General features: G+C 39.1%; 1 protein-coding gene across 5 annotated transcripts in view; it reads right to left on the bottom strand.

Annotated features, from left to right (window-relative positions):
* The window catches only part of PDE7A (phosphodiesterase 7A), a 122944-nt gene extending 103436 nt beyond the window's left edge, over positions 1–19508 (bottom strand). For 4 of the 5 annotated variants that reach the window (XM_087420505.1, XM_087420504.1, XM_087420508.1 and 1 more), the window contains exon 1: positions 18449–18650. In XM_087420505.1, the coding sequence (XP_087276631.1) occupies positions 18449–18578 (130 nt within the window). In that variant the 5' untranslated portion in view covers positions 18579–18650. Of the gene's footprint in view, positions 1–18448; positions 18651–19296 lie in introns of those variants that run through there. The other variant, XM_087420507.1, reaches the window with a different exon arrangement.
* Between the last annotated feature and the right edge of the window lie 223 nt (positions 19509–19731).

The following is a 19731-nucleotide window of genomic DNA, read 5'->3' as shown; positions in this document are numbered from 1 at the left end:
CACTCACATGCTGCTCATGGAAATATAAATTGGTATCATCTTTCTGGAAAGAAATTTGACAATATGCTTTGATCTAGTAATTACATTAGGGAACAATTTCAAAATTTAGAGAAAGATCTATGTATGAAAATGACATCACAATATTTTATTTCTACACAGAAAAATATTGGGTGAAAATGTTCTAAAATGTTAACAGTGGTTATCTCTGGGTGATCGCCTATGGATGGTGCTTACTTTCTTCTTTATATTTTTTGTATATTCCATGTATTTTATAACAAGCACATATTAACTTCAATCCAAAAAAAAAAAATCAAGTTACTTTTTAGAATTCTTTTTAACAAATATCACCCAGTTCTTCTTATAGAAACAAATAATAAGTGTTTGCTATTTCTATTTCAAATGGACAGGGCTCCTATTCTAATTCTGGGTTTTTACCTCCCACTCACCAAAAACATCAGCCCCCACACCAGCACAGCAGAGAGGAGCTCTAGTCAGAGAGAGATCTAAGTTCAAATCCTAGAAACACCATTTACAGCCGTGTTATTTTGGGCAACTTTTCTAAACCTCAGTATGTTCTTAAATAAGATTACATAAATTTAGAGATTAAGACAGCTCCAATACCACAGAGGGCAGCTCAGAAAGCATACGAAGACGAAGGTGGATTTTGGGGGAAGGCAGTACGTGGGACTATAAAATGAAATTATAAGAATACAATTTGGGATTCATCCCAAAGAGTTATGGTGACATATGATCTGACACGATAAGCACAAGACTAAAGAGTAAGTTTTTCTTCATTCTTCTGTATGGAGCACTTTCTGTGTGTTGTACCCTAGGGACACAGCAGTGACTAGGTTAATGAACATCTCCGCTCCTGACCACACATTCTATGGTGGAAGGGCTGGGCAGTAAAGTGGAAGTGGAAGCCAGGGAGAGACAGATAAATAAATGGAGTTAGTGTCGTGTGCTATAAATAAAACAGAACAAGGTTAATAGGACAGATAGGGGCAGGGATGCTATTTTAAACAGGGTGGTCAAGGAAGGTTCCTCCGCAAAGAGCAGGCTGAGACTCGAAAGAGAAGGAGCTATGGGAAGATCTTGAGTCTGAGGGAAGAGCAAGGGCAAAGTCAAAGATGGGAACAAACCTGGCATGTTTGCAGGCAGCAAGACGACCACTGTGAAAGGAGACGAGACTGAAAAGTTAGCAGGAATCAGAGTCTCTGGGGCCTGAAAAGGCCCCATCATGAAAAGGACTTTGGATTTTATTTTCACTGTGATAAGAACCCACTGATGTTTTCAGCAGGTGGGCGTGACCTGACTGCATTTTAAAAATTACTTTGACCAGTCTGTGGAGAGAGCATTCTAGTGACAGGATGTTACTGCAGCAGGCCAAACACGCCTTGTACTAGGTAGGACTGACAGCACTGGTGGCGGCCGAATCAAACAGAATTCCCAGAGGCTGATTTCAGGTATATCTTTCAAACCAAGCACAAAGGTCTCTCTTTGTAAGAACATCCCTGGTTCTCCCACCTCCACTGTACCACCACTGAACTTCAGACGTTACCCTAATGAGAACATGTATCAACATGTACTGCAATTATGTATTCACAGAGCTGTCTTTCCTACTGGACCTAATACCAAGAATGAAGCCAGGAAACATGTCTTATTTGTCTTTGACACACCTAGCAGGGTGCCTGGCACATAAAAACTGCTCAGTAAACGTCTGCTGACTGAAAGAAAAAACAAATACATTTGAAACAATCAAAGCCATTTGTATTAGTTTCCCAGGGCTGCTGTAATAAAGTACCACAAACTGGGTGGCTTAAAACAACAGAAACTTATCCTCCCTCCGTTCTAGAGGCTTAGAAGTCCAAAATCAAGGTGTCGGCAGGACCACGCTCCCTCTGACAGCTTTCGGGGAGAATCCTTCCCTGACTCTTAGTAGTTTCTGGTGCATCCTGGCAATCCTTGGCGGTCCTGGCTTGTAGCTGCATCACTCCAATCTCCGCGCCATCTCCACATGGCCTTCTTCCCTGTGTGTGTCTCAGTCTTTGTGAGTCCTCTCCTCTTCTTATAAAGACATCAGTCATTGGATTTAGGCCTGCCCTAATCCCGTATGACCTCATTTTAATTACATCTGCAAAGATCCTTAATCCAAATAAGGTCCCATTCTGAGGTTCTCAGTAGACATGAATTTTTGGTGGACACTACTCAACCCACGACACCATTCAATATCACAATGGATTGCCTTAAAAAGTGGTCATCTTCTCATCCCAAACATGTTCAAGCAAAAGCTGAGTAGCCAACATCGGGACGTTCGACAAGAGATTTCTGTATTGCCTTTGCGTGTCCTTGAAGCTCTTTGGTTTCAGTTTACTCATCTGTATGTTGAGGGGACTGATTTCTAGTCTCTTCTAACATTAATGTTCTATGATTCTGAGTCAAGCTTTCTTGAGAATTCTTTACAATTTATAAATATGTTATGCTAATATAGAGACCCTCAGATATTTAAATAAATTAAATTATAGCAGAAAGTTTACCTTCCCAGCTCTGAAGTAGGCAAAATATTTTTTGTTAACTATCCGCCACCACATTCACTTATCTTCATTTCTCCATTAAAAATGCAGCATATTCCGCCATACATCAAACCTCTATACTTCTATTTTAATAAACCACTTTGAATATCTACTGTGTGCCAATGAATAACCCACTTCTGACCCAACTACTTGTATTTATTATTAGCTAACTAGACCTCAGTCTCTTCATAATTTTAAAATTCTACTTAAATGATAGTCTACCTAATAGACGCAAGTTATTTTTTTTAGCAGGAAGGTTTCAAAAAACAGCTTTATTGATTTCTCTGCTTACAAAAATGATATATTTTTTAAAAAATCACAAAAGTACAAAGAAAGTAAAAATTACCAGAAACTCCACTACCCAAAGATAGCCACTGCTAACATTTTGCTGAGCAACCTTCCAGACTTATATGTATTCATACACTGGTGTATGCAATATCCTTCATGTTTTCATTCACAAATACAGATGTTACGTAGAAAGTTACAGATGTACGTAGAAAGTTACATTAACAGGCTAATATACATGCCATTTAGCAACTAGTTTTTTTCCCATTCAAATTGTTATGTATATCTTTCCAAGACAAATATGGATATATGGCATCATTTTATTGGATATATTTTATGCTGAATTGCAATACCGTAATTTAACCAATCCTCCAAGGATGAGCACTGAAATAACCTACATATCCATCATTACTAATGTTGCAAATTGTTACCAAAATATCTATGTACACGTATCTTAGCAAATTTTTGCAACTGCCCCTTTGGACAAATTCCAGGACTACAGAAAATATAGTATTCACATTTAAAATTTTGATTTGTATAGTAAAGACCTACTGCCCTCCAAAAAAGTTTAATCAAATGATGCTCCCAGCTCCATATTTAAGAATATCCACTTCCTCACACTCTGCTAACATTGGATTTTGTCCATCTTTGCCAATACGAAATGTTCCCCCCTCCAAAAAAAAATTTTTTTTTTTTTCATTTCCTTTATTACTAGTGAAGCTGAACATGTTTTCCTACAACTCTATTTCTTCCTGGAACTGCTTGAGTCTCCTGCCAATTTCCTACTGAGTAGTCTTATTTTTTCTTATTTGTATTGCCCTATTAAAAGTAAAGAAACCTTCAGGAACAAGGCAAGGATATCCCCTCTCACCACTCCCTTTCAATATCATACTGGAAGTCCTAGCTAATGCAATAAGACAAGAAAAAGAAATAAAAAGTATATAGACTGGAAAGGAGGATATAAAACTGTCTTTGTTCACAGATGACATCATTGTCTATGTAGAAATTCCAAAAGAATCAACAAAAAAACTCCAGGAACTAATACACAATTACAGTAGTGGCCCCTTATCCATGAGGTGTACATTCCAAGACCCCCAGTGGATGCCTGAAACCACAGATAGCACCGAACCATATATATACCATGTTTTTTCCTATACATACATACCTAAGATAAAGTTTAATTTATAAATTAGGCACAGTAAGAGATTAACAACAATAACTAATAATAAAATAGAACAATATTAAGAATATACTCTAATAAAAGTTATGTGAATGTGGTCTCTCTCTCTCTCAAAATACCTTACTGTACTTCTTCTTGTGATGACGTGAGATGATACAATGCCTACGTGATGAGATTAAGTGAGGTTAATGACACAGGCATTGTGATGTAGCGTTAGGCTACTACTGACCTTCTGACAATATGTCAGAAGGAGGATCATCAAGCCATGACGACGTGGATGGTTGGATGTCAGGAGCAGATGATGTCGATCGATGGTTGGAGATCCAACAAAGGGATGATTCACATCCTAGAGGGGTGGGGGGGAAGCGGCAGGAAGGCATAAGAGTTCATCGTGCTACTCAGAATGGCACGCAATTTAAAATTTATAAATTGTTTATTTCTGGAATTTTCCATTTAATATTTTCAGACCTCAGTTGACCACGGGTAACTAAAACCACAGAAAGTGAAACCGTGGATAATGGGGGACTACTGTATAGCACAATTTCAGGATATAGAGTTAATATACAAAAGTCAATCACTTTCCTATATACCAGCAATGAACAAGTGGAATTTAAAATTAAAAATACCATTTACATTAGCAGCCCAAAAACGAAATACTTAGGTATAAATCTAACAAAATATGTACAAGATCTATATGAGGAAAACTACAAAACTCAGATGAACAAAATCAAATAAGAACTAAATAAATGGAGAGAGATTCCATGTACATGGATAAGAAGACTCAATATTGTCAAAATGCCAGTTCTTCCCAACTTGATCTATAAGTTCAATGAAATCCCATTTAAACTTCCAGCAAGTTATCTTGTGGATATCAACAGGCTGATTCTAAAGTTTTTATGGAGAGGCAAAAGACCCAGAATAGTCAACTCAATATTGAAGGAGAACAAAGTCAGAGGACTGACAATACCCAACTTCCAGACTTTCTATAAAATCTACAGTAATCAAGACAGTACGGTATTGGTGAAAAAAATATATCAACAGAATAGAATAGAGTGCCCAGAAACAGACCCATAGAAATATAGCCAACTGATATCTGACAACAGAACAAAGGCAATACAATGCAGCAAAGACAGTCTCTTCAACAAACGGTGCTGGAACAACTGGACATCTACATGCAAACATGAATCTAGACCCAGACCTTACACCTTTCACAAAATTAACTCAAAATGTATCAGAGACCTAAATGTAAAATACAAAACTATAAAACTCCTAGAAGAAACACAGGAAAAAACCTAGATGACCTTGAGTATGGCAATGACTTTTGAGATACAATACCAAAGGCATGATCCATGAAAAAAAAATTGGTAAGATGGACTTCATTGAAATTTAAAACTTCTGCTCTGTGAAAGACAATGTCAAGAGAATGAGAAGGCAAACCACAGACTGGGAGAATATATTTGCAAAATACATATCTGATAAAGGATTGGCATCCAAAATATACAAAGAGCTCTTAAAACTCAACAATAAGAAAACAACTCAATTAAAAAAATGGGCCAAAGACCATAACAGACACCTCACCAAAGATATATAGATGGCAAATATGCATATGAAAAGATGCTCCACATCAGATGTCATCAGGGAAATGCAAATTCAAAGAACAATATGATACTGCTACACACCTATTAGAATGGCTATAATCCAGAAGACTAACACCAAATATTGGCAAGAATGTGGAGCAACAGGAATTCTCATTCAGTGCTGGTGGGAATGCAAAATAGTCCAGGCACTTTGGAAGACAATTTGGTGGTTTCTTACAAAACTAAACATACTTTTTCCATATGATCCCACAATCTTGCTCCTTTGGTATTTACCCAAAGGAGATGAAAACTTACGTCCACACAAAAACCTGCACGTGGATATTTGTAGCAGCTTTATTTGTAAGTGCCAAAACTTGGAAGCAACCAAGATGTCCTTCAGTAGGTGAATGGATAAATAAACTGTGGTACATTCAGACAACAGAATATTATTCAGTGCTAAAAAGAAATGTGCTACCCAGTCATGTAAAGACATGGAAGAACCTTACATGCATATTACTAAGTGAAAGAAACTAATCTGAAAAGGCTACATACTGTATAATTCCAACTACAGGACATTCTGGAGAGGGCAAAACCTCAGAGACAGTAAAAAGATCAGTGGTTGCTAGAGGTTGCAGGAGAGGGATAATTAGGTGGAGCACAGAGGATTTTGGAGGCAGTAAAAATACTCTGTATGATACTATAATGATGGATACACGTCATTATAGAGTTGTTCAAACCCACAGAATGTACAACACGAAGAGTGACCCCTAATGTAAACTATAGACTCTGGGTGATGATGATGCATCAATGTAGGTTTACCAGTTGTAACAAATGTACTCTGGTAGGGGATGTAGATAATTGGGGAGGCTACGCATGTATGGGGCAGGAGATACATGGGAAATCTCTGTACAGTCCTCTTTATTTTTTTAGAGCAGTTTTAGGTTAACAGCAAAATTAAGTCTTAAAGTTTACTTTTTAGAATAACTTCATTGTTTTTCTTAAAATATGTGTTCACTATGAAGAATTCAAGCAAAAAGTAAAATGAAGTAAAAAAACTACCAAAAAACTCCACTATCCACCATTTCACACAGACTGAGCACATAAAAGGCTAGAGTGAGCTCTCTGTATAACAGGAATATTAACTTTTTTAGTCCCCAAAGTGAAAAAGGCTTTACTCATAAGTTAATTTTAAAGTACAGGTGAAGTATGTCTTTCTTTATAAAAGGTTACTCCTGTTAAGTTGCACATCAATCACATTTCAACAAACCAAATAGTATCTTCCCAACTGGCTCATTATACTTTCAATAATGGTTTTGCTTTATCTCCAATTAAGCAGAAGTAACTCAAATATATTTTAGAATTCAGTGTTTGTACTCTAACTTTTTCAAATAATCACTGGTCTATAAACAGATGCTTAAGTCTTAAAGAAGTCTTGCTACTCAAAGGAATAATTTTTAATAAAGAAAGTAAGTTACTTAAGAAGTCCTATAAATCAATAGATCCTATAGATCAATCTTTTTATTAGGAAGCAGGAGATACAGTCAGAAAAGCAACCGATTCAAAGTCGGAAAAACTAAGTTTAAAGCTTTAACTTCTCCACTTTCTAATTGCGTGATCGTGGAGAAATCAATCAGAGTCTTAACCATCAAATCTTTAAAATGTTGAGGATGAATTAAATTATTTATAAGGTCGCTTTCAAGCATTAACATTTTGATTCCATTCCCATAGAAGGTCTAGAGCGACTAAGCATGGAGACCCAGGATTAGAGCAATCAAAAATTGGGGAAAAAATTGATGTATAAGGTATTATTTCTGTATATCAATGGAGAACAGTAAAATACAGCAACAAGGTAATAACAAGGTGGAACATAGTAAACCAGTGGTCTACAAACTGGGTCATGCATACACATCCTTGGAAGTATATGAGCATGAAGACTTTCAAGGGAATTGATTTCTAGGTTCTCAACTTCCATATGTACAAAGTTCTAGAACCATTCTAACACAGCACATGAGTTTCCATTTACTTCCTCTCCCCTTTCCTCTCTACCCCTCTGGCACACCATAAAAGAAAACTAACTCTCAACACTTCCTGAAACTTACTGCGGAGCTGAGGTCTAACAACATCTGAAGAGCCAAAAGGAGAGTTCAAAATATTACTGTCGAGAAAGTTAATTACTCCACAGACTTGGTATCCAACTTTTTTTCAAGTCAAAGGGTCATCAATTCCTACTTCCATGAAAATGGAAAGAGAACCAAATCCAGTTGCTACCTGACAAAGCATTAAAAATAATTTTGATTCTGGATCACTTTGTTTTATGCATACAACTCAGAAGAACGGGTGCTACTGCTAAAATAAAGCACTTTTTATTACCATTTACTAAATTCATGAATGAGATTTCTCAATACTTTCATTATTAAAGTAAAAAAGGAAGAGAATCAATGTAGAATCCCATCTTTTCTAATAATATAATGGATAGACAAAATAATTGAAACAATCAGCCCCATCCCATCCCACTGAAAATGCGCTTCCAATAAAATTTTACTTTTTTATTTAATACTTATTAAATTTTATAATTCACATGTTTTGATTGATCGTCTACTGGCTATCATTGTATTGATAACTCAGTCCAAAATAAATTTGACACAGAGGCTTATGGACATAGGAAATTTTAAGATGTTTTTAATTATAATTGTTTTTGCACAGAACTCAGAAGAACTGAAAGACAATGCTAAAATAAAGCACTTTTTATTCCTATCTACTAAATTTATGAATGAATTTACTTACTTTTGTTGTAGATAAATGCTTTCAAGTATAAAAGAATACAGTAGGATAATAATATAGAGACAGTAAAATGGAAATAAGAGTTCAAAGAGAAAAATAAGGAATGTAAAAATTCTGTTACAATTAAGAGTTTGTTCATATATTTTTTAGAAGAGATGACGGGGGATATCAAATTGTTAAAATTTCCCTGGATATATTTAAAATCGTGATTTAAGCAATACACCAACAATTCCGTCACTTACAAATAATGAAACATAGAGGAAAAATTCTACATGTGTGAGAAGATACAAAGTTTTTTGTTATTTTTCAAGTTCTTTGAAAGGATATATGAGTAAAAATGTTTGAAAATCCTTATAGTAAAAGTCAGAATACGTCACTAGTGCAACCTTCCTCCTAAGATACTGTCTGTTGGACATCCCCACCTGGATGCTCCCCAGACACTTGAACTCCACATATCCAAAGTAAACATTATTTACTCCATCCCTCTCCCACACACACACATACACAAAAGAACGAAAAAAAGAAAAAGAAAGTAAAACCTATCTCTTCTTCCTATCTATATTTTTGTTACTAGTTTCATTATCTGGTCTCCCAAACTAAAAAGTGGGAAGTTTTTTTTTATCCTCCAAATCAAATCAGTTCCCAGGACGTAAATCCTGACTTTATCTCTACTCCTTCCACGCTGCCATTGTTCAAGATCTCTTCACTGGCTGTCATCAAACAGCTCTTCTTCAAAACAGTAACTATACTTACATTGACTTCCCACCATCTCCCATGGAGAGTGAAACTACTTTATAATTATCAGAGCTATACAAAAATACCTGTTGTGCATATAACAGAGTTACCCAAAGAATTATAGAATCATGAAGTTGGAAGGAACCAGAAGAGTCAATTCCCTTGACAATATCCTTATCCAAATATCTTTCAAGCTCTTGTGTCAACCAACATTGATTGGGAATTTATAATCTCATGAGGCAGCCTACTTTCTGGATATTTCTGTCAGAGATTCGGGCCAAATACAACTTGTTTGACTTTTTCTAGGATTATTGTGTTTTAAAGAGGAGATTCACGTTAAAAGAAGAACATTGGTAAAATTACATAAAATTCTAAACAAAAAAATAAAAATCACTTATAATTTCACCATCCAGAGATAGCTTCAGTTGGCATTTGGGGATAGATTTAGCTTTTTCTTCTTTTTCCTTTTTTTTGACAAACATGCTTAGTATGTAGATATGTATATATTTTGTGATTTTTAAACAAAATTGGGATAATGTGTAGATACCCTGTTTCGTTTTTTTTCTGTTTAATTATATTGTAAGCAATTCCCCCATGCAATTAAATATTCTTCAAATTCTTCAAAGTATTTTAGTGGGTACATAATATAGAAATAATAAGAAATACTACAATTTATTTAGCCATTTGTAAACTATTTATGTTATTATATATCCTTTAAATTCTTCAAAGCACTTTAGTAGTTACATAATATAGAAATAATAAATACTATATATTCCATAATAAGAAATACTATAATTTATTTAACCATTTGTCAATTATTTGTAATTTCCAATTTTTCATAGTGATAAATATGTAATGAATATCCTTGAAGATTAGTCTTTAACTACATTTGAAGATTAATCTTTATCTACATTTCTAGTTATTTGCTCAGGATAGATTCCCAAAAGTAAATTATCAGGCTAAAGTACTAATTTTCTAAGTATCACTTTTTTGATTCAACTGCCCAATTACTTTTCAGAAAACTTAAAGTTTATAATCCTACTAGCATTGCATAAGTGTAATCTTCAAGCTATACTTACTGTCAAAAAAATCTGTCAATCTGAAAGCAAAAATCAGTATCATTCTTTTAGTATCCATTTCTTTGATTCTAGTGTGGTTAAACACAAGATCTCCCTTTCTACTTCCCTAACGTTTGTACCTACTGGTCCTTATTTTACCCTCTGAGGTAACAAACATCCTTTTCCCACGTGGTAAAAGGAAGTAAAAGAGAATGCATGGGCTTTAGGGTCAGAACTTTCCAGAGTCTAATCCATTTCCACTACCCAGTTGTGTTACTTTGGAGAAGCAACAACTTCAAGCTTGTATCTTCTCCTGTATATTAGAGACTGCCCCCACAAAGTAGGAACAGGGAATAGCAAATGAGAACAGACAACCAATCAAAATCTAAATTAATCCTCTTCTCTTTCCTCTCACTCACATGGCAGTCCTTCATGGGAAGACAGCAGTGTTCTATCATCTCTCACCAACCACTCCCCCACCTCCATTCCCACCCCTCAGGTCCAAATCCTGAGTCATCTATTCACCAGACTAAATGTCTCCAACTTCCTCAGTCACATATCAAACAACATGGTTGCACATCACCTCAGTACCCTGGTCACTCTCTTCAGAGTATGATTTAACTTAGTCATGTCCTCCCAGAATGTGCCATCTAGAACAAAATACTCCAGATAAGATTTAAAAAGACCAGAGTGAAGGTTATCATTCAAATAATCTCCTCAAATCATCAAATTATTTTCTTTATCCAGATTCATGAGCCAATCAAATCTATAATCCATAAACCTAAAAGCCTAACTATATTCCAGTCACCTTCACTGATGAGGCAGGCCAGTAAGCTGTGTGGAACATGACAGGCCCTTCTTGAAGTTCTTGTGATGCCTCAGGCAAGCGACTTAACGTCTCTAAACTCAGTTTACTCCTTGGTAACAATGGGAGTAATATCACTTATAGAGTTTTTGTAAGGATTAAAAACCTCAATTATAGTATCTGACAATGTAGGAGGTACTCAAGGAATGGAAACAAATAATTAAAATTATTACTGAAGCAAGACTACCGCACCTTTACTAAGCACCATTTGCCAAGTACTTTACATGGTCCTGACCTAGAGTTTGGTCTACTCAAAACTCAGAAGAATAGAGTAGGCTTTGCTGCAACTTAGTAACCCAATTAACAATTTCTTTTCTTTCGCAAATTCTGCCCTGCCTTCATCCTCTCCTTCTCCCTCTAGCCATCGTCTTCAGAAAATGAAGAACCATCCCTACCAGCAGGTGGAGGCATAGAGCAGTAATCCAAAATTCCTACTCAAAATTATAAAGAGGAGATGCTTCTGATGTCAACCACAAAATCAGCGGCACATGTCACTTAGGAAGGTACCTGCCAGCAGCCCAAATGAAGCCCTGCAAGCTTAGAAGGCTCACCTGCAAATGCAGTTTTGTTCCTTTATTCATACACTGATCACACTCACACCTGAACGTAAATATGCAGAAGTATCATTTATTTGTGAATAACCTTTTGAAAGGCATATTTGGCAACAATATAAAAATCAACAAAGTCTAGTTCATTTTTAGGTAAGAAGACACCATTTAAATGTGGAAGAGAATAAACATTCAATTTTCTCTCAATTCAAATTAATCATAAAAATGAGCAATTTGTAGCCAGAATAAAAAAGTTTTGATTTGTTTTTAAATGAGAAGATTAAAAATTAGGGGGCCAGCCAGGTGGTGTAGTGGTTAAGTTCACATGCTCCACTTCGGCAGCCCGGGGTTCGCAGCTTTGGATCCCAGGCACGGATCTATGCAGTGCTTATCAAGCCATGCTGTGGCAGGCATCCCACATATAAAGTAGAGGAAGATGGGCATGGATGTTAGCCCAGGGCCGATCTTCCTCAGCAAAAAGAGGAGGACTGGCAACAGATGTTAGCTCAGGGCTAATCTTGCTCACTAAAAAAAAAATTAATTGTTCAAGTTTTCTGGAGGGGCCAAAGGGAACGTCAGACTGTCCAGATCTGAAAAGATCTTCAGTCAAGAGATTTCTCACAAAATTAGAAATAGATTTTACATAAACACAAATGTGATACACACACTGTCTTTAGCACAGAAAGAATATTAAATTCCTTAAGAGGATCCGCATGCAGTGAGGGGTTCTTTATCACCTAAATTTCCTAGGTGTCTTTAGTCTAACTAAATGACTATTAATGATCCTAGACAAAACTCTGAATTAAACTAAGCTTTGTCCACTTCTCCCTTTTTCAGCTCTTTTCCCAAACTTGTCTCTATATCCATCCCCAGAAAAGAGGTCAATTCTCTAAAACTGCTCTGATCCTTGAAAGAGAGAAAGAGAAAAAGAGAGACAAAGAGAAACGGTAAGTGAATTGAAATTTACACTAAAGTATTAACAGAAGTCTTATCAAATTGCCTGAAAGAGAATGGATGGTACCTCTCCCTCTCTCCACCCAAAGTGAGCTCCCTAATCTTCCTAACTCATGTAAAAGGCTTAATACTTTACCTCTTACAGGACATTTGTGTTTAAAAAAGAATTTTTGAGTAGACAGTATGTACAACTGATAGAACTCTAGGCATAGCAGCAAAATCTGGGTATAGGTCTAAAACCTCTCAAATCACATCCATAGACTAAACATGTTCCTGATGACAACTTATAAACTAGTAATTTGAACACCCTACTCCTCAATCAGAACTACACTCCAAATACACTATAAATGTACATTAGTATTATGTTTGAGCATATATTTGAAGTATACTATAAATACATATTAGTTCAGAAGTAAAAACCAAAACATGGTAGTAATAAATTTAAATCAAAGTATGAAGCATTTCTGAAAACAGAAAAATGAAACCAAGGTCCCAACAAAGCAAGCGTTTTGGGAGTGGGCAAGGAGGAAGGTCTCACGAACAGAAGCACTCCCCTGAGGGTATCCCACCAGCATTCACACTATCCCCTGTACTGGCCTCTGTAGGTAGATTTTGGTACCAGTAATTTGGAATAATGCACATTTACAAACCAATATTAGATAAATAAGAGCCCTTATAAATGAGCACAGGATATGCAAATGAAATTTCACAAAAGAGGAAATGCAAATGCACAAAAAATACTTCAGAAAGTGTACACTCTTGCTTACTACAAGTTATCACAGTGCATCTACTAAAGTAGTAAAATGTTTATAAACTAATGTTTATTAATCATATATTTGTTATAATCTAATAATATACGATTGGAGATGAAAGAGATATGATCATTTATCTTAGTACTGTAAAAGAACAGAGCCTTCTGAGAAAGCCAAAAAATATTCTTATCTCTTGACCCAAACTAGTGATTCCATTCTAAAGACTTTGTCAAACATGCATGAAGGTATTAAGTGAAGTTTTGTGTACAACAGCAAAAACCTGAATGTAACACTAATGTTCAACATTCGGAGAATGTTGTTACTGATAGAGCAACATGACATCACTATGAATGATCATTAAGCAAGACCATATACATCTTCTCTGACAATACAGTAGCCACTAGCCATATGTAGCTATTTAAATAAAATTGAATTTAAAATTCAGTTCCTGGGCGGGCCCCATGGCTTGGCGGTCAAGGGCGCGCGCTCCGCTAGTGGCGGCCCTGGTTCGGATCCCGGGCGCGCACCGACGCACCGCTTCTCCGGCCATGCTGAGGCCGCGTCCCACATGCAGCAGCTGGAAGGATGTGCAACTATGATGTGCAGCTATCTACTGGGGCTTTGGGGGATAAATAAATAAATAAATAAAATTAAGAGACGCTTTGAGCCTCCTTGGAAAAAACTCTTAAAAAAAAAATAAATAAATAAAATAAAATTTCAGTTCCTCAGTTAAACTAGCCACATTTCAAGTGCTCATCTAGCTATATACGGCTAGTGGCTATTATACTGGATACCGCAGAGAACATTTCCATCACCACAAAAAGTTCTGTTGGATAGTGCTGGTCTATATAGCTACCTGAGCCGTCCTCTCTCCTCCTCTTCCTACATGCACCCATTTATCTAGAAACATCTGCTTAACCTTCAGGCCTTGGCCTAAGCCTCAACTACTATGGGAGGCTTCCCCTGATTTACCCAGGAAATTTAGGTATACCTTCCTGTAGTCTCATTACACCTTAATAATTCCAATACAAAAATTCATCACATATAATCATACCATTTTCCCCACCACTAACTTTTATCTGAGGTGCTTTCAACTCTTCTGGTACATATAGAACCTTGACAACTTATCATATACCAAGAACACTGCTAAAGACAAGAGAGATGTACACTATGACTACTGGTGAAAAATGTTTATGTATAAGGAGAGTAATGCATAGGAAAAAAAACTTGGTTAGGTTGGCAGGCTCACAAGTGTTTTTTTAATTACCTAATTCTTTACATTTTCTCAGCACCTAACACAAGGAGCCTCAGTCACAGAAAGTGTTCAGTAAATATTTGTGGAATAGTTTCTGTATTAAAAAAAAAAAAAAAAAAAAAAAAAAAAAACACCAAAAGTGAACCCTATGGACTCTGGGTGATAATGATGTGTCAAAGTAGGTTCAACAGTTGTAACAAATGTACGACTCTGGTGGGGGAATGTTGATAATGGGGGAGCCTATGCGCGTATGGGGTCAGGAGGTATATGGGAAATCTCTGTACCTTCCACTCAGTTGTGCTGTGAACTTACAACTGCTCTTAAAAAAATAAGGTCTATTAAAAAAAAAAAGATACAGATGCTAAATTAGAAATCAAATTTAGCTTATTATGATATTAAAAACATATGTACATGGGCCGGCCCTGTGGCTTGGTGGTTAAGTGCGCGCGCTGCAATGCTGGTGGCCCGGGTTTGGATCCCGGGTGCGCATCGAGGCACCACTTCTCCGTCCATCCTGAGGCCGAGTCCCACATACAGCAACTAGAAGGATGTGCAGCTATGACATACAACTATCTACTGGGGCTTTGGGGGGAAAAAATAAAATAAATAAAATCTTTAAAAACAAACAAACAAACAAAAAAACATATGTACATATGTTTACATGTTAGATCCCAAAATTTTGTTCAGTATTAATACATATCATAGATTCATGATAAATTTTAAAAATTAACCTCAAATTTCCAACCCAAATAAGATGTTTCCAGTGCATAGAAAATCTGATTGAAATAATCCCAAGTGCAGTGCCTTACCATGCCATCAATGCACTAACTCATCTTTCACACTTACTGTGAACAAGCCAGTTTCTGCTCTCACAATATTTTTTTCCAAATAAGAACTTTATTCTCCAAGACAAATCTTGAAACTCAGCTATCAACAATGGATATCCCAAAATGGCAAAAACAAGTTTCTTTTATTATCCTTATTTTTCAAATAATTCAAAAAACTGGTATTAACCATTTAAGAAAGTAGTACACGACCTGGTTTAAAACAAAAAGTTAACGCCTCATTTACTTGGCGTCCTTGGGAGAGTTGGTTCCACATAAATGAATTTTCCAGATAACTCACGCTTGTCCATTTAAGCACCAACATAAACTGCTTGCATGGAGATCTTTTTTTTTAAAAAAAGTACAAATCTTTCAACTTTTAAAAACAGACTCTGTTAAACATTATTTTGACTAATAATTATTGTGTTGTACAACACTCAAGCCCCTAAACTATACGTCCCTCTGGCGCCTTTTTGAACGTTGTTGGCTTGAAGAGTTTGTCTTCTGATCCCTGGCTTTCAGTGCGTCACTGTCAACTTTTGCTGCCATCAGTGTGAACCTAACTTTAGCATTCTCCCATCCCTCCTCCAAATTTGCTGCTACTTAGAAGACAAGTTTATCAGAATTTTGCCTAAAACACACAGGCTTTGAGAGGATCTCCAAATCTATTTTGATTGCTCAGAGTCTTCTGCTTATTTCCCGAATCTGTTAAAGTCTGCAGTTACAAGTTCCAAACCAAGTTTTGGATAAATGAGTTACTGCTATACCTTGATGAAAGTCCTGATAGTTTTCATATTTAAAATTGATGCTCAGTCAGAGATAACTTCATTATTCACTCATTCAACAAACATTTATTAAGTACCTACTATGAGCTGGGCTCCAAAATTATGGTGAAAATAAAGAACTGAAGATTGCTAGTTTTGAACATATTTTAAAATAGAAAAACACTAACAAAAATAACTTCTAAACTGTGCCTAAAAAAAAGAAAAACTTTTTTTTTTAAAGTCGTTTAAATGAAACTACAAAACTTTTTATAATTTCTGTAGCTTTAGAGTTAGGAGCTAAAGATCCAAGGGTAAAGAAAGCTTTTGATTTAACCAAATATTTATTTTATAGAGCTCTAAATGAGATTCCAAGATTTTCTACCTCTTTTTCTTCTATCACAAATTCCCAACTAGTCCTAAAGAAATCACTGTCAACATACGCTTTAGTATTAAATGATACCCATTTCAGCATTGTGCTAAGTTTGCCATCATTTTAATCATGTCAATGTTGAGCAACGTTGATCTTAAAAAGTGTTAATTCAGGAAAATTTATGTCCAAATTTTCAGAAGTTCCTATATACCTGACTTTGGGGTATGGAAGTTTTTTGAAAGTTTTAAGAGTCAGTAAAATACAGTATGACTCTACAATATTTGCTTTATCTGCCACAATCATATTTTTTAAATTCCATTACCCATTTACACCTAAGGCTAGAAAATGAGTCAAAAAGGAATGGGGCTTAAAATTGGCCTCTGTGGATTAATTAAGATATCAGGTAAAACCCCCGGCATCAGCCTTACTCGTTTTAATTCCCCTGGAATCTCCCTTCTCATTCATTTTCTCCTCAGGGAGCACAAGAAACTTCATTTGTATTTTATAATGTTATAAATGATTAGTGATTGCTTATTATTTAGACTGAACCTGGAAATGGGTATAAGTCATGTGCCTGCTGATCTAAGAAAGTAAAATAATATTTAGAAGTGAAAAAAGTTACTACCATTAAAAATCTTTTTCAGCGGTGCTTTAATATCTCTTCAACACTAATTCTGGAAACTGAAAACACTTTAAGCAGTACTAAAAAGGCTAACCTAACTTTCAAAATAACAATGCAGTATTATTTAAAATGTTACTTAACGTTATACTAATTTTTACAAGTTGGTTCTGCCCTCATTAGCATACCACCCTGTCCCAAATACAGGCTCTTGTTTTAAACAATTTAGGTAAAGAAGCAAATGACAAATATTTACTGGACACACAGATTAATAAGCAAAATCTCTACCAGGTGCTATCTACACTACCTGTAAGAAAAAAAAAAAAGAAAATACAGACCTGGCTCAAGATATTTACAATATAATTGAAGAAAGAAAAATATACTCCCATAAAAGATACTAATATTAACCAATAGGGAAAATAAATATATTTGAATCAAAGCGATCACGAACATGTAACATTCTGGCAGCAGAAATGGAAGGCACTCAGTTTAAACGTAAACAAAATTCTTTTTGCCTATTTTAAATCTGGCCTTCAAAATCAACCAGAACTAGGGAGTTGGGCCAACAGCATCACCATAGAAAAAAACGAAATTCTCAGGAGCAACTGGTATTGGACCATTCGAAACAAAGTCTTCCTGTGAGTACTCATCAGTAGCTTCTCTCCTAAAATCTTCTTACCAAATTAAAAACAAAACTGATTCCTGGCTATCAACTTTTTGGAAACCGAAGCTTCAGGGAAGCCCTCTCGATACCTGTTTCTCTGATATCACTTCGGGTCCAAGCACAGAATCGAAGGAGTCGGGGAGAGCAGCAATAGGGAGCCGGCCTATTGTTCGGAGAAGCGCAGGACCATCCGAGCACTGCGGGGCGCGCGGGAGCCGGGGGAGGCGAGGCGCGAACCCGGCACAGGTGGGGCGCAGGGAAAGGTGGGGACAGGTGTGCCCAGGGCCACAACTAAGGGAGAGAGGCCCAACTTCCAGACCGAGACGTCGAGATAGGGAGGAAACAAAGTCATTCCTGAGGCTTAAGCTGAGCACGGAGGGGGCGGGCCTGGGGAGTGTCTGAAGGGCTCCCAGAGCCTGCCCGGTGGGGGCGGAGGAGGCCGGGGGACTGAGGGTGTGCAGCCCCGAGGATAAAAGAAAAGACTCTGGAATCGGGGCGCCAGCCTAGAAATGCCCAAACAATGGGCAATGCTGGGGCTGGGGTGAACGGCGAGGACGGGGTGTCGCGGAGGTGAGCCGGGTGGCAAGAGGGAAACAAAAGAGAGAAGCCCCCAAGTGCGGGCCCCTGGCGGCGGCGGCGATTACCTGAGAGAGCTGCCGGGGATTGGGGCAGCCGAAGAGCGCGGAGCTGGAGCTGAAGCTGATGGCTCCTCGGCGGCTGAGGACGTGCTGGGGGACCGGCCTGTCCAGGGGCAGCACCGGCAGCTGGTAGCATACTTCCATTGAACACGCCCGCCCTGCCCCCGCGCGGCGCCCGCCCTGCCGCGGCCGCCGGCCCCTGCGCTGGGAAGGGGCCGCGGCTCGGGGGCGCCGGGCCGAGGCGGGGGCAGGGCGGGCGGGCGCCGACCCCGGGCCGGGAAGCCGCGCTCACGCTTCCCCTACCCCAACCCTCCGCCCCGGCCGCCGGCGGGAAAGCGCTGCGGCGGCCGCGGCGACGGTTACGAGAACCGGCGCGCGCCCGGCTCCGGGGTGAAACGGGGGCGGCCCAGGCAAAGTCGAGGGGGAGCCCCGCCGCCCCAGAGCTCTTCGGCCGGGAGGAGCGGGTCAGCAGAGCAGGAGAGGAGCAAGGACACAGCCAAGCGGTGCAAGTAAGACGGCTGGAGCCAGCGGCGAGACTCAGGGCGCGCGGGGCTCGGGACCAGCCACCAGCTCGGGCCGCCGCCGCCGTGCTGCCCCTCCCCTCCCCCGGAGCCTGACTTCACTCCGCCGCCGGCGCGAGCCCGGCGTAATTCACACTTTGCAGCCGCGGACCGTGCGCCAACCACGGCCGCCGCCACCGTGACGTCACGACGCCGCGCCGCAGGCCCCGCGCCGCCGCAGCGCCCCGGGAGACGCGCTAGCGACGGAGGGGTGGGCCGCCCTCTCCTGAGCCGCACACTGAGGAGTTCTGTCATCGTCCCCTCCCGCCACACACCGCTCTCCTCCCCACGCACCTCACCTCGCAGGCCCCTCGGCTCTCTCCCCCATCTGCCCCAACCCAGGGCGCGTGCGCACGAGGCCCCACCGTTTGGGGACATTCCTCTTATCGCTCAATTCGAGCGCGCTGAGGGTGTGGGATGGGCTCAGTCTGCGCGAGAGGCGCGATTTCGGCCTTGCGACCCCAGAAACCCAAAGCGCGCGGCGCGCTCGCGGCGCTCAGCCCTGACCGCGGGGTCACCGCCGGGTCTCCCTCCTTGAATTCCCGTTCTTGGGCTTCGCTCGGGACCGCTGTGGCAGTGACGTCAGCGGGCCGCGCGGGCACCCCTCCCCGCTACGTCACTGCCAGTCCCTTGGCGGGGCCGGGCTCCGGCGCTCCTCGGGCAGGTGCGAGCCCCGGGGCTGTCCCGGGCCGGGAGGGGAAGAGGGGAGCCGAGAATGCGGGAGTGAGG

Source organism: Ceratotherium simum, chromosome 31, assembly GCF_057802395.1.
Source record: "Ceratotherium simum simum isolate JZ-2026a chromosome 31, ASM5780239v1, whole genome shotgun sequence".
Lineage (NCBI taxonomy): Eukaryota > Metazoa > Chordata > Mammalia > Perissodactyla > Rhinocerotidae > Ceratotherium > Ceratotherium simum.
Note: the sequence above shows the minus strand (reverse complement) of the source record. Positions and strands in the feature narration are given on the sequence as shown.